The sequence below is a fragment of the Alosa pseudoharengus genome, unplaced genomic scaffold (assembly GCF_046254945.1).
Source record: "Alosa pseudoharengus isolate Yale_2024_CS ecotype anadromous, Long Island Sound unplaced genomic scaffold, YU_APseudo_1.1 YU_APseudo_1.1_scf_2, whole genome shotgun sequence".
NCBI lineage: Eukaryota > Metazoa > Chordata > Actinopteri > Clupeiformes > Clupeidae > Alosa > Alosa pseudoharengus.
Window position 1 is genome coordinate 18,952,134 of NW_027468663.1, and position 13,969 is coordinate 18,966,102.

The 13,969-nt window shown below is 43.9% G+C and overlaps 1 protein-coding gene across 1 annotated transcript in view; it reads right to left on the bottom strand.

Moving 5' to 3' along the window:
* vegfc (vascular endothelial growth factor c) overlaps positions 1-13,574 on the bottom strand; it is a 36,943-nt gene extending 23,369 nt beyond the window's left edge. Inside the window, exon 1 of the mRNA XM_076294040.1 lies at positions 13,046-13,574. Within this exon, the coding sequence (XP_076150155.1) occupies positions 13,046-13,162 (117 nt within the window). The 5' untranslated portion in view covers positions 13,163-13,574. The remainder of the gene's footprint in view (positions 1-13,045) is intronic.
* Positions 13,575-13,969: the final 395 nt, after the last annotated feature.

The following is a 13,969-nucleotide window of genomic DNA, read 5'->3' on the forward strand; positions in this document are numbered from 1 at the left end:
AGCGGTGGATTACAAAGTCTCCACTCCACATCTTAAATAAGAGGTAAATTACGATCGTTAATTAAAACGCTCATTCCAAACACAATATCAATAGCTATATTTTTTGCATCGTGGAAGGCAATTTACTCTCGTTAGGCCTAATGTCAGTCACAAATCTTAGTTTTTTTGTTGTTTGTTTAAAAATGCCAGGTTGGTATAGCCATTTTTTTTAGTTTTTGCGAACTGTTAAATGTGAGCCACTGTTATTACAAGCTATAATTAGTAGGCTATGTTTGTTGATAAACAATAGGCCCTACCTGATGAAACAGGCCTAATTGCAAGTAGGCCTAAGCAAGACAAAACAAAAGACTTGTTACGGTATGAGTAGGCCTATGGCCTATGGTGGTCTATGGGATGGCCTTTCCCCCCGACAGTTGGAATTTGTTGTTGCCCGAGTGGCATAACCACGTGTCTTAATAATGTCGTTACGTTTGTGTGGAAATTTTCTCTTTTAACAATAAACTACACATTTGAAATAATTGTAGGCCTATTTAATTATTATTATTAATAATAATATTATTATTATTATTGAATAATGGTTGTAATATTATTACATTTGGTTTAAGCTGGATGAGAAAGATGTGACATAATTCTATAGCATTAAACAGCTGACAGGAACGAAATTAACCGTTCCGGGAACAGTATTTTTTTGTTCTAACCGGTTCGGGAACGTCAATTTATTGGTGGAACTCATAACCGGAAACGTTATAATTCCGTTTCTGTTCGGAACGAACCGATTGGAAAAAAAAATCGGTTCAAAGCCCTGGATACAATAATAAAGAAGTAGTACCATGTCCACTTTTTTATTTTTTTTAATAAATGTGCTTGTAAAGTATGAGTAAACATTGATGAACTACAGTGATCACATCTACGCTTTGTTCAAAGAAGTAGGAGTTATTGTATTATTTTATGAATCATGTGCTAAAGGGTATCCAATTCAACATATTCAGCATTGACTCTCAATATCCAACTTCAGCACAGCTAACCATGTATATTTATTGTCTGTGAGACTGTGACATAGTCCTTGACACCGTGGTTAAAGAGTAGTGTCAGGTTTCTCCAAGGCCGTAAATCACTGCAATTACATGTGACCCCTATGAATGGTCTAGTGCAGTGATCTTCAAACACGACCTCTGGGCTGACTCCTTTCACTTCGATTGCCCACTCCAATGACAAAACAGTGCTTGGCCCACTGAACATCACTGAACAATGGGAGTGAGACAAACCACAAGAATAAGAGTCATTGAAAATGCCCCTTGTTAGGTTGTTTAACCAGCAAACGACCAGCAATTGCATTTTTCTTACTGTCACCACATCGACCGTACTCTTCAATGTGAGCTGCAAATGGCACACATTGCAAAGAGACACTTGCCCTGCATGCAGCACGAAGGATGATTTTTGTGTAACTTACTGCTTGTCGTACATCAAGAGTTAGTAAATGGAAAACAAAGGTCAAAAAGCTTAAGAGATCGTAGAAAATGTAAAACTAAATTCTAAAACCCACACAGATTTAAAGAAAAAAAACATTAAGGAGTAAAAATCTTCTCTTTATGAAAAGTAATAAATATGCCATCAGGCCAGGGGTAAGAACATATAGAGTGCTTCACTGTGGGTCTCAAGAGGAAATACATAGAACAGTGAATTAGTAGTAATCCGTCGTTCACCAACAGACAATCCCCAGAGAGGAATGAGAACAGCGATCTGGCACTCTGCTAAACACAACGGCAATCACATACTTTGAGAAGGTCAGGCTGGTTTTCACCTCAGCAGATCCTTTCATCTGGCGTGAAAACCAATCCCATGCCAGTCACATCAATCAAATGCTACATGTCACTGCACAGACACATGTTTCCCAAAAGACTGGGGACAAGGGTCTCAAATATAGATGTGCTTGCTGTGACCAGCTTAGCTTCTTTCTGAATGTCAACTCCACTAGCACCCTCACTTCATGTTGATGCCCTGAGACAAATCCTGCCTTTTATGGCATGGCACAGTACAGAGTGCCTTAAACTATTGAACCAATCACTTTCTGGGAAAAAAATGTTCCCAAGCATAGTGCTGTATTTATTTGGGGTGTTGTGTGGGATTGACATGGAAATCTCTGGCTTCCAAGAAAACTGTTCTCAACAAAGACTCACATTAAGGGGAGGAATCCGATCGTTGTAGGAAGCGGGCATTGCTTCCCACATGCACTCCCCTCTATTTCATGCAGGAAACTCAAACTATACAGAGAGGGAGAGAAACTGTATGCGCCTATTGTGTTGGGCGTCTTCCATGACTTTGTTTACAGTGGTTCCTGAGATAACCAGTCGGTTTCCCGCCAGAAACAATGGGGTGTCTGGTGTGTGTGTGTGTCTCTCTCTCTGTGTGTGTGTGTGTGTGTGTGTGTGTGTGTGTGTGTGTGAGTGTGTGCACGCATGGACGCCTGTTTTACATGTGTACCTTGGTTTCTACATCTGTGTATGCGGCTTGTGCAATCAGACATTACATAGTCTCAGATCTCATTGTATTTTCAACACAATGTGTTATTTTTACTGATTAACTTACTGATTAACTATGGCATTAAATTGAGCTTATTATGGTGCCATATGGTCCATGGTTGAATAACCCTGAAAACATGAACAGCATTGTTTTATTTTTCCAAACAACTATAGACCTAACAAGTTGAAGGACCTGCACCTGAGAGGACAAAGACAAAGTCAAACACACTCATCACCCACTAAAAATGATTATCATCAGGGTTTCTCCACGACAGACACAGCACATAGAGAAACAATGCAAACATCTCATAAATAATTTCAAGAGACATAAACAGTTTTTTTCTCCAATACACAACTGGTGCATGACATCTGGATGTGAGTGAGTCATAGCTGACTTTCTGATGACATGACAGCGGTCTATGATATCATTAAACCCAGGTCCTGACCATCAAGCAAACCGGATGCATTAGTGACCAAATACAGCTACAGAGTACCATTTCGGGAAATACAAAAACCATTATAAATGCCTATCATGACAGGACAATGACTCAGGGAGGAAAGAAATGACAGCAGCTGTGTAACACAGGAAATGCTCACTCCTCTATCACTGGTGACACTCAGGATGAATTCATCAGCCACAGCCCCAAGTGGGTTCCTGGGCTTTATGGTAAGTGTACCAGACAAGAATTACCACCTACCACAAGTTGGAAAAATATTAAGATCCAATGTTAACATGTTAAGCGACCAGGTGCACAGTTAAAGACCTGAGCAGACATATGGTGTAAATACAGACAGGATATATTACAGTGCTCTGGAATATGTTAAATGTAATTGGCGAACTAGATTGGCTGATCTGACTTTGACTTAAAACAGCGAGTTCTCTGTTACGTGAGTGAAATCCATGAGACACTCCCTACACACCCCACACAACACTTTTTATCACAAAATTGTATACACTTGCGTAGCCTAGAAATCTAGACACACCCTGCCAGGGCTAGTCTAGCAACTCTCCGTTGGCTTGTGAGCTCGAAAAATGTAACTTCTATCAGGCCAATCAAATCGTGTATAGAGTCGTTAGGCGGGCTTAACATAATGATTGATGGCAGAGTTGCAACGGTTTGGCTTGAAAACAAATAAGATAATGTTGCTGTTGGCAAACAGTGTGACACAAGTTAAGCTTTTATTAAGTTATAAAGTTTGAACTAGCCAACTAGCTCCGCTGGTGGGAAACGCATGGGACTAGCGCTGTCCTATTGCATGCAGAGGGAATTTGAAAGACAACCGATTATCCCGCCCCTCGGACTGAGTACTGCGAACGGTGAGTGCCCAGACCCTACATTTTATTGTAGGTCTGGCTCGTCATGCTAACACTTGCGTACATTTTGCAAACAAATTTTTTTTGTGTTTTCCCCATTGATATAAAATGTTGCTTTAACTTACAAATAAGTACTAAGTAGTAGCATGATAAAAAAGTAACAACATTTATCTAAAGCAACAGAGTGTGGGAATTCCCCTTTTCCGTCTATTTTTTGACATGTTGCCTGCCGCCATAACTGCGTGCCTGCGGAGTGTGATGGTGTGACACTTGCCGGTGCCTTCTAATGGCTTTTCAATGAAAGCATTCTGTCAGAGAATATCAAATAGGAGATCCTGCTCATGAAAAAATGTCAGGTGAAAGGGAACATTGGGTAGATGATGTCAGGCAGTGGCCAAAACTTACCGATGAAGGTAATTTATTGACAACATAATGTATTAAGACGTGTATTAGTTAATGACAACAATAAACCGAATGCTGTAGCTGTGTTGCTAATATGTTCACAAGCTTCAGAAGTTGCAAATAACTATTAGCCACGACCACTTGTAGCAGTAAAATACATGTTCTTACTAGGTAAGGTATTCAGGATTATTTTATTAATCGTATGTATTTCATCCACTTTTAATGCACATCTTGGTCCTCCACTCGACAAGGAACTCTGTGTAATCTCTAAGCCTGTAAACACACTCAATCAATGTGCAACAAAGGTTTGTGAATTTCACAAACGGTTTAATTCTAAGTCTGTATATTCCTACTGTTGTTAAAACAGCCGACCACACAACACGCTTGTCCCGGCATCACTGAACAGCATACGTACTAAATAAAAATTAAGAAAAAGAAGAAGATTTCTAACGTCTGCTACAGCCGCCTACGGGACCAACATGTTACTTCGCTACTTCCTTAGCAGCAAGGCAACGCAGTAATGGCGGCGCTGCTTTACTTCCGTGTTTCGCCGGATTTGTGTATACAGTGCAATACCAGGTGTTTCAGGCACACATCAGCAAAGTCAAAGACTTAATTCTCAGTGAAGCACTGAAATGTCTTAAAATAAAATAACTACATTGCATTGCTTTAAATTATAACTTCTAAATGGTGAGGTGCACAGTGTGAACAAGGCAGTGTCTCACTTCAAAATCTATGTTTTTTTCTGAGATGCATGAGATTTAGGGGCGTTTTCTCAAGAACACATCTTTGTGTCCACCAGCAGCATTCCACCTACCAGTAATTAGCATTGTGAAAATGTGGCCAAAAGTGGAATGCCATTTTTTGAAAATGGTGTTGGCCATCCTGGATTCTAATTGGTTGAAGCTAACCCGCCAAATGCTGCCTGGGAGATCTCCTCTGAAACAAAGACGGGGCAAACTATTCCAAATGGTCTCATTTGAGAAATGCTGAAAACACATCTCACAGAGAAAATGCAAGGCTTGCATTAGTGTCCACGTCATGGGCTCATTCCAGTGACAGCAGGGGCCAGTAAACCTCAGACTGAGGTGGCTGTTCTCACTTCCTCTGACACACAGGAAGGAGACATGTCGTGATAAGGGCACAGAACCATCACCATCGTCTGCATCACTTACATTCCAGATGCTCTTAAACAGCAGTGGACCGATTCCTCATCCCTCTCCCATGGGAATCCCAATTCCGTTTTCGTACCCCTGAGCCATAAGTCATGTATGTATGTCAACCTGATAATACTGAAATGTGCAGTGACACATTGCATTGGATTGTCATATGGCAAAATCGCTGTTTCTGTTCAACTATAACTTGCTCTCGGTCAAGCTAGTGGATTTTTCCACTTTCTTACAGCGTAGCACCAAACAAAAACAGGCCAAGCATCACTGCCGTCACCTTGTAAGTCATAAAAATAAGCTAGAATTCCGGTGATGTCAGCGCAACCTGCAACCCCGAGATGTGGAGTCCTGAGCTAAAAAGGCCAGTCAAGACCAATCAGCTTTGTTTTCTAAAACCAACGACACTGAATGAGGACCAGCTGAAACAGAGGAAAGAGGAAACAGAAGTCAAAACCACCACACGCTGGAAATCACTCTGCCTCTATCACTACGGACCATGCCATATTGGAAACCTCTCAGCCTTAATCCCTCTCTATCCCTCCCTTCCACAGCCAGACGTATCTCTCTGTTTACTCCATCCGTTCTTTCCGTTTTGCCTCACAATCGTTTTTGCAGATACATTAAATAAAAGGGGGATGATTTTTTTGCTTTTTCAGAGGATGGTAGGAAATACCCGCTTTAGTTCAAAGGCACCAGGAAGAGGAGTCTGAGTGGTTGCCGTGGTTTTTCACAGAAGGAAACCTTCCTGCTCGAAAGCCTATAGGTGCCTGTCATGAGAGCCATAGTCGTTTAGTGCTCAGATCCGTGTTCTGAAGACATCAGGCAAGTCAGCAGAACAAGATGGAAAATCTCTTGCTGAGATGAGGAGGAGACAGGGGGAGCCTCGGTTCGAGTAGAGTGCACCGCACTGTTTCAGCGCAAATATGGGGACCCGTCCAGCCCAGCATGTGCTCCGGGCGTCCCTTTCATCTTTAAATATCTGTCCCAGCAGACCAGCCCACAGCATATTAACCGTCTTACAGTACGATGGCTGAGACGCGAGGCCTCCGGGTGAGGAGGAGGAGGCACACAGCTGCTCCATGGGGGTCTGTCTGGGACTGGAGAAGAGGGGGGGGGGGGGTCTCAGACATGGGAGACAGAGGAGGCAACGTGCCACCAGGGTTCCCATCGATCTGAAATGTGAGAGCCTGCAGGCTGACCCTAAGACCCTGACCTTAAAAGAACTGCCATCAACAGTGAGTTGGGGGGGGGGGGTGAGAGAGAAAGTGTGAGAGAGAGGGAGAGAAAATGTGTGAGCAAGAGAGAGAGAGAGAGAGAGAGAGAAAGAGAGAGAGAGAGAGAGCAGTGCATTTTGCCCCTGAACTACGCCTCAACTCTCTAGGGTCAGTTCATTTCACTCTCTCCTTCTCTCTAGCTCGCTTTGTGCTGGCGTCAGAGGAGTCACTGTCATCCATCACACTGTGATAGCGACTGTCCACCCCTGTCCGGTGACGATTGAGACGTCTTGCATGGAGGCAGGCTCCAGCGGCCTCCCCGTGGATGTTAGCATTTCATTACAGCTCATCCTGTCATGATCCTTCACAGGCAATTCCACCTCCTCCCTTTCCTCTCCTCTCCTCTCCTCTCACTGCCTAAACCCAGGCTCCTGGAAATAGCTTTTCCATTCATTGTTATGCTATATCCATTACCCAGTAAACACGAGTATATTGCAAAAAAGAAGAGTCTCCACAATTGTGACTGGGGATGTCATTGCCAAGGTCTTCAAAAAACTGAATCAGCCTTTCATGATTCATTCTGCTCATTTCCACAAGCACGAAGCAGAGAAAAAAACCACAGTTCATGACTAGTGTCATGAGTTTATGACAGCTTTTTTTCTTCTTTTTCTCAGAGACACTAATGCACAGTTTGAATATTAATTCCCCTCCTCCCCAAACCTCTTTGCAGGATTCTCTGTTGTTTCTGGTACCCGTGGCTTTCTGAGGCACAGAGGGCATGTTTGCAGCGTGATTAACCAGGCCTGCTGCAGCCTCTGGCTCCGTGTAGGGTTGCTCTGGAGCTGTAAATCGGCCGGAGTGGCGTACCTCCACAGGGCCACAGGGATCTACAGATCTTAACGTAGCACAGCACACTCACTGGGCTGTGACTCGCGCTGCACGCCTCTCTGAAGCTGCTGGCAGCATACTGAACAGGTAGCAAACTAGTGTGACATGAAATCCTGTCATTGCTGCTTTGGGGCCATTCATCTTCAAATCTATCTATTTCATCTATTTGATGGTAAATTGCCATGGATGACACACTGATTTTCAACAAAGGAGGATTCCCACCTCAGAATTTCTAGATGGAGGATATAAGGGTAATATAAGAAGGATAATATAGGGATAATATAAGAAGGAGCTGCTGAGTTTATTGTTTACTGCAAGATTGAGATTGCCCTGTGAGTGTCTTATTCCCAGATGCTAAAACTCACCATACGTTTTTATTACCTAAACAGACATGGACCCACAAAGTATCAAGGGAGCAGGTTGGTATTCATACATACATCAGAGTAGATGGAGTGGATTTTGTGTTAAGTAGCCGCTATTCATACATCTCTGCCCAACCACACACACACAAATACACACACACACACACACACACACACACATACCACACACCGATCAACTATTCTAGCAGAGGTCCATAACATGTCTAGCAGCCGTGAGGATGATGGCCCACCATCATCTGTAAAAATAGCCACCAGAAACCACAAGAACCACCAGAAAAACACATTTCCACAGCCTTGAAGGAACATGTGGACTTTACCATAAAACATTATTTTAATAATAGTTAATGTCAGATCCAAATGTGCTGACTGAGAATGACCCATGTGAAAACATGCAAGGATGGTAAATCCGAATCAAACCATCCCACCAGCCTCTCTGGGCAGCAGCTAAGGGTGTCTTTGCACACTCCAGGAGGGTGTGTGTGTGTGTGTGTGTGTGTGTGTGTGTGTGTGTGTAGGTGTGTGTGTGTGGGTGTGTGTGTGTGCATGTGTGCATGTGTGTGTGTGTGGGCACTAAGGGGTGTTCTATCCACTCTGCTGTTCATCCCTGTATTGATACAATTTCTCAGTTGTAGACTAACGAAAGTGTTGGAGACAGGGTTTTACACTGCGGTCTGTGATTAATCAGAATCAGACTTCCTCTGAGATCCTTCCACAGAGATCCTCTGCTCTGAACTATTCCCCGCTAACAACAAACCCCAAAATGGGTCGATGCCACAAATGGAATCATCTGCATATGGGGCATGAATCATTCAGGCCTTATCTCTACTCAACCAGCAGCATCACTAAGGAAAACACTGATCTCTCTCTCTCTCTCTCTCTGTGTTATTCTCTCTCTCTTTCTCTCACTCTCCCTCTCCCTATCATTATCTCATCTCCTCAGCATACCATGTGTGTTATGTTTAGCAGAGGGAAGATCAAGGAAAGACTTGAGACTGAGTCAAGAGTCAGATTGAAGCTAGAGTGGAAATGCAGCAATGTTCATTCAGACACCTAGACTATATAATGCACTTTCTGTACACAGTACACTGTTTGCTAAGCATCTTTTCAGCAGGTCTTTTGTGCATTATTGTGCATTACTCCATACAAAATGAAAAGTTCACTTATTGGCAGATAACCTGTAGCATGTGATTCTGTTTCTTTCAGGAAGACAATGAAGAGAATGTGGTGAAAGAAGCAGATTACAGAGCAGCAGTGTTGCCAAGTTATGTTGATAGGATTGGACCCAATGTGATGCATTGCATCAATCAGAACTCAAAAGCCCACAAGACTTTGAAATGCAAATGCCCCCTGTCATGCATTGCAACAACTATAAACATGTCTAAGAGCTTATCAAAAGCCTAGTGAAATCTATGTTATGCATGCTTTGTTACCCCGGAAACCTTTGATCGTGAATAAGGGAATAACAGACAGACAGACATGCACCCGACGATTTTCTCTGCACAGCCACCTTCAGAATATGGCGAAACATAGCTACTTTCTTCAGCTTTGAAACTCTGTGGCCTCAAAAAGTGATCTAAATTTTCCAGAACTAGCAGTGATGAGGTATCCAGCAAGAGCCATTAGTCCCAATAGTCCCTCTAATAGACTATGAGAGTTCACTGTGTTCACTATAGCACGTTCCTGGAAGCATTAGGACATTTACAAAGTAGTGCAGGAGAAATCCTACAGGAGAGTTTTTTTGACAGAAAAAGTATGGCACCCTGGACTACATGGGATTAATGGCCCTATTAACTTACTGAGAGAGACAGACAGACAGAGAGATAGGGGAGAGAGGGAGAGGGAGAGAGAGAGGGGGAGAGAGATAGAGAGGGAGAGAGGGAGTGTCAGCCAGAGATATAGGAGAGAGGGAGACAGAGAGAGAGAGATAGAGGAAGAGTCAGCCAGGGAGATAGAGGGATGGAGAGAGAGAGTCTGAGAGAGAGAGAGAGCTTGTGTTTTGCTGTGCGCTACCACCTGCTGATGGCAGTGTGAGCAGTGAGCTGGCCAGAGTGTGAGAGAGAGGCCTGGTGCTGAAGCTAGACTCTGCAGCTGTCCCGGGCCCACTGCTGGGACACTGTCAGAGGCACATTCTTCTGTCCTCTGCTTGTTTACACACAATGCATAGACCACTCAAAGGACAGGGAATAGATATTATTCACTAGCACACACACACACATGCTCAACACGCTCAACACACACACACTGACACACACACACACACACCACACACACAACACACATGCTTGAGGTACTCACCATTCATTCAGACACATGAGGGAGAGGAGAGACATGGCGCGGAGGGGGGCGGGGGGGGGGGGGGGGGGGGGGGGGGGCGAGGGGGGGACAATTATGCTGTTGTAAGTTGTTTCCCCTAAATGTATGCATTAAAACTTTACCATGTTCTAATCTCCAGCGTTGCTGAAATAACAGCCCTACACAAAAACTGTGCAGTGTGAACATAACGAGGGCCACCCAATCTGTCCTAACTGTAAGGCCGTGGTGAAAAAAATGAAAAGGGCATGTTCTGTTACACTCTACCCACACACTTGCAATTCTAGTTGTTTCCTAATGCAAGTAACATATCAGTTTGTTCACGTAATAGCTCTTGAAATACCACAGTTGCAACAGTTTCTTTCCTCAGTGGATGCCTGAACTGTCGACCTCTCACAGGCTCCAACGCAGCGCACACCCCCTGGCTTATGTCATCAGCTCATCCGATTGCCCACCCCCAGCCCCAGCCCCAGCCTCCCCCACCTCTCACCCCTCCTCATTCCTCTCTTGGTCGACCTGTCTGGGAGGCAAGCTGTGGTGAAATAGGACCTTGTCTGATAAGTCCACACACTTAGGCAGATGAAAGACTTTTTGCAGGTGGATGGGCTATTCAATTGGACAGAGATAAGGTACGCAGATGTCAGGTAATCCATTCCACCTGTGAATGTTCTCCTTGGGCTTCACCTGGGTGGTGTTGAGATAGAGGGGGATGGACCGGATGAGAAGCCCTACTCATGCAACCCCCTCCTCTCCTCTCGGTCTGATAAATCAGTACAGAAAACCCACGTTGTTTTCCACAAACAGCTAACCAAGAGGCAACATTCCTTCCTGCTTCATCTATGATGGGAAATGTACCTGAAGTAATAGGCACCATGAGGTTCAGGCAGGACCTGAGTTAATTAGGATACTCCGGGCAATCATGGCATCGGCTCCAGATAAGGACGCCGCTCTATTGTGCTGGTGTGGTTTAAGGGTGCCTGACAGAAATGAGGCACATCCCATGGCGACACGCTCCGTCACCACGGCGTCTGGCCCGTGTCTACGCCGACCATAACGCAAACAACATATAACAGAGCCTCGACCACAGACAGGAGTCGGGCATGCTCTCTCCCTAACCCTACTAGGCCATTGGAAGCTAAACAGCCACAAAGCACTCAACACTTTGGTGTTAATTACAAGTCTCAGGTCCGGGCCAGACGGCTGTGACAGGCACGCATCCACCCCACACACAGGGGTCTCTCTGCGACTTCCATAGCAGGGCTGAGGTCGGACTGTACACCTCAGAGAGCTAACTACAATTTACTGCCTTGTTGATCACACAGATCATTCCATGGGGACTCTCTCTTTCTCTCTCTTTTCCCTCCCTCTCTTTCTCTCTCTCATACACACATACACACTCTCTCTTTTCTTTGTTTGTAGTGGAGGAGGGGGGGCATTCTTTTACTCTCCTCGTCTCCATCCAATCCCAGGCGTGCTCAGGACTTGCTCAACTTGTCCTCATTGCGGTCTTTTCAAAGAGGATGCTTCGTTTCAGCACATCTTTTAAGAGAGAGGACTTGATTTCATGGAGGCGAGGAGTGACAAAGGCTAGCGTGACGCTTAAGGCGAGACAAGTGAAATGCACGCCAGAGACAGACGCTGAGTGACATGAGATGAGTTATGGGAGTTGGTCTCCAGCCTCCAGAAGAGAGTCAATGGTCCTGCACAGGAAGCCCTTAACAACCACATGTGTTTTGGGCCCCTGCACCAATTACTGCACAAATCTTCACGAGCCCATCGTGATCATAAGATAAATGTGTCTCGGAGGGACTGAAAAGAAGCAATTATGAATTTATGAGATTTTTTTGTTGTATTATTGTTTGACATTTTTTAGCTCTGACTCCCTGAATTCCAACCAAATTAATCTTAATTACTATCGAATTCTACTCAGACTCCAGGGGGGTTAAGAAAGCTAGGAAAACATGAAAAGTGAGTCTAATTTTAGACCAAGTCCATGATTAAACCACTGGCTCAACAGAGTGTAATGAAGACAAAGTACACAATTGGGAAATGTATCAACAGTTTGCCGGATCGCTTTAAACTTTATGGCATGTGGGATCATTTCATTAACGTTTCATTGCTTACCTAGGCATTGTTGTCTAAACCTGAAAGTTAGCTAGATTTCAAAATAATTTTCATGTGTGTGTGTGTGAGTCTCTCTCTATCTCTCTCTCTCTGTGTGTGTGTGTGTGTGTGTGTGTGTGTGTGTGTGTGTGTGAGGGGGGGGGGCTTTGTATCTCTTCTGACCTTCCAGGAGGTTACAACAGGCCTTCTAAAAGGACCTGGTAGCAGTGTTAATCCCACCAATTAAGTGTATTGCATGATCAAATAGCCACGTGTTTCAGATTTATCTCCCTCCCTCATACTCCAGTGCCTCCACCAGGGAACACACACACACTCGATCATTCTTCCTCACACACACTCACCCTCTCTCTTTCTCTCTCTCTCTCTCTCTCTCTCTCACACACACACACACACACACACACACACTGTTGTTGACCCAGTGACACCTGTGTCCACCTACTTGTATGACTAATTCTGATGCTATCTTTTACATATCCTCTCCTATAGCCTGCCTCTGATCCAAATCCAAACGGGATAAATGAATTCACGATGAAAATATGCAATGTCTTGAACTGAGACATTTCTGGAACCATCTGACATCTGAGTATTCTGACTATGCAGTATTATTCTACAGCTGGTTTTAGTTCAATTGCACAATTGATAACGTTAAAGACCCTTTAGCTTCGTATAACTTTCTGTGCTACAAGAATTATAATATATGCCAATATAAAAAGAAACGTACCGTGACATCTCCTTGATCCTGGTCATAATCATAATCGTCTTGACTTGTGTCAATAGCAAGGTTTGTGTATAGGAATGTTGAATACGCGAACAAGACAGATAATCCAAACAAGTGCATTTTAGGAAAATTTAAGAATCCGGACCTACGCCGGTCTGTTTATAGTCTCCTCTTTCCTCGTCAAGGCTTGTTGTTCCGTTGCACTTTCTCAAATGCCCTTTCTCCCAAAGATAAAAACAGGCATCACTTTATCTGAGACTTCAGGCTGAAGATGGCCAGAAGAATCATTCGGGAGAGTGATGATGTTCGCTGATGAAATGCCTGTTCCTTGATGGTATGTAAGCGCGTTTCCTTTTCAGGTGCCTGCTCGCTTGCTTCAAACTTCCGAAACACCAGACACCCAGTGAGCACGAAGTTTAGACAGCGTGAAAGTGCTCTGAGGGAGGAATGGCATGTTTAATACAATTTCACGGTGTCACTGGATTCGTTCTCCTCCCCCTCCGCTTCGTTTTTTCACCAACCCGGTCTGTTCTGAAACAGTTGCCGCTTCTTACTATTTATACAATGTGGTACGCTTAAGATGACAAGTAGACTGGGGATTGGGCGCGCGCTTTGCACTGATGATGTGAGATGCACTCTCGCGGCACAGACACTGGTCGAGTTTAAATGTTAATATTTTACCGTTTACTTATAGGCCTACACTATTATTTTTTATCTATCTATCTATCTATCTATCTACCTATCTATCTATCTTAATAGAGCTTAACTAGACTACAGTATGTTTAACCCACACATTTTGCCTACATGGCAATGCAATATTTTATCCTCTTAATGTAGCCTTTGGCAATGCATGTGGACCGATCTATATCAGATATTTCATGATAATCTGATATGATGTCTAGCTGAAGTTGGTCTTCATGATTTACT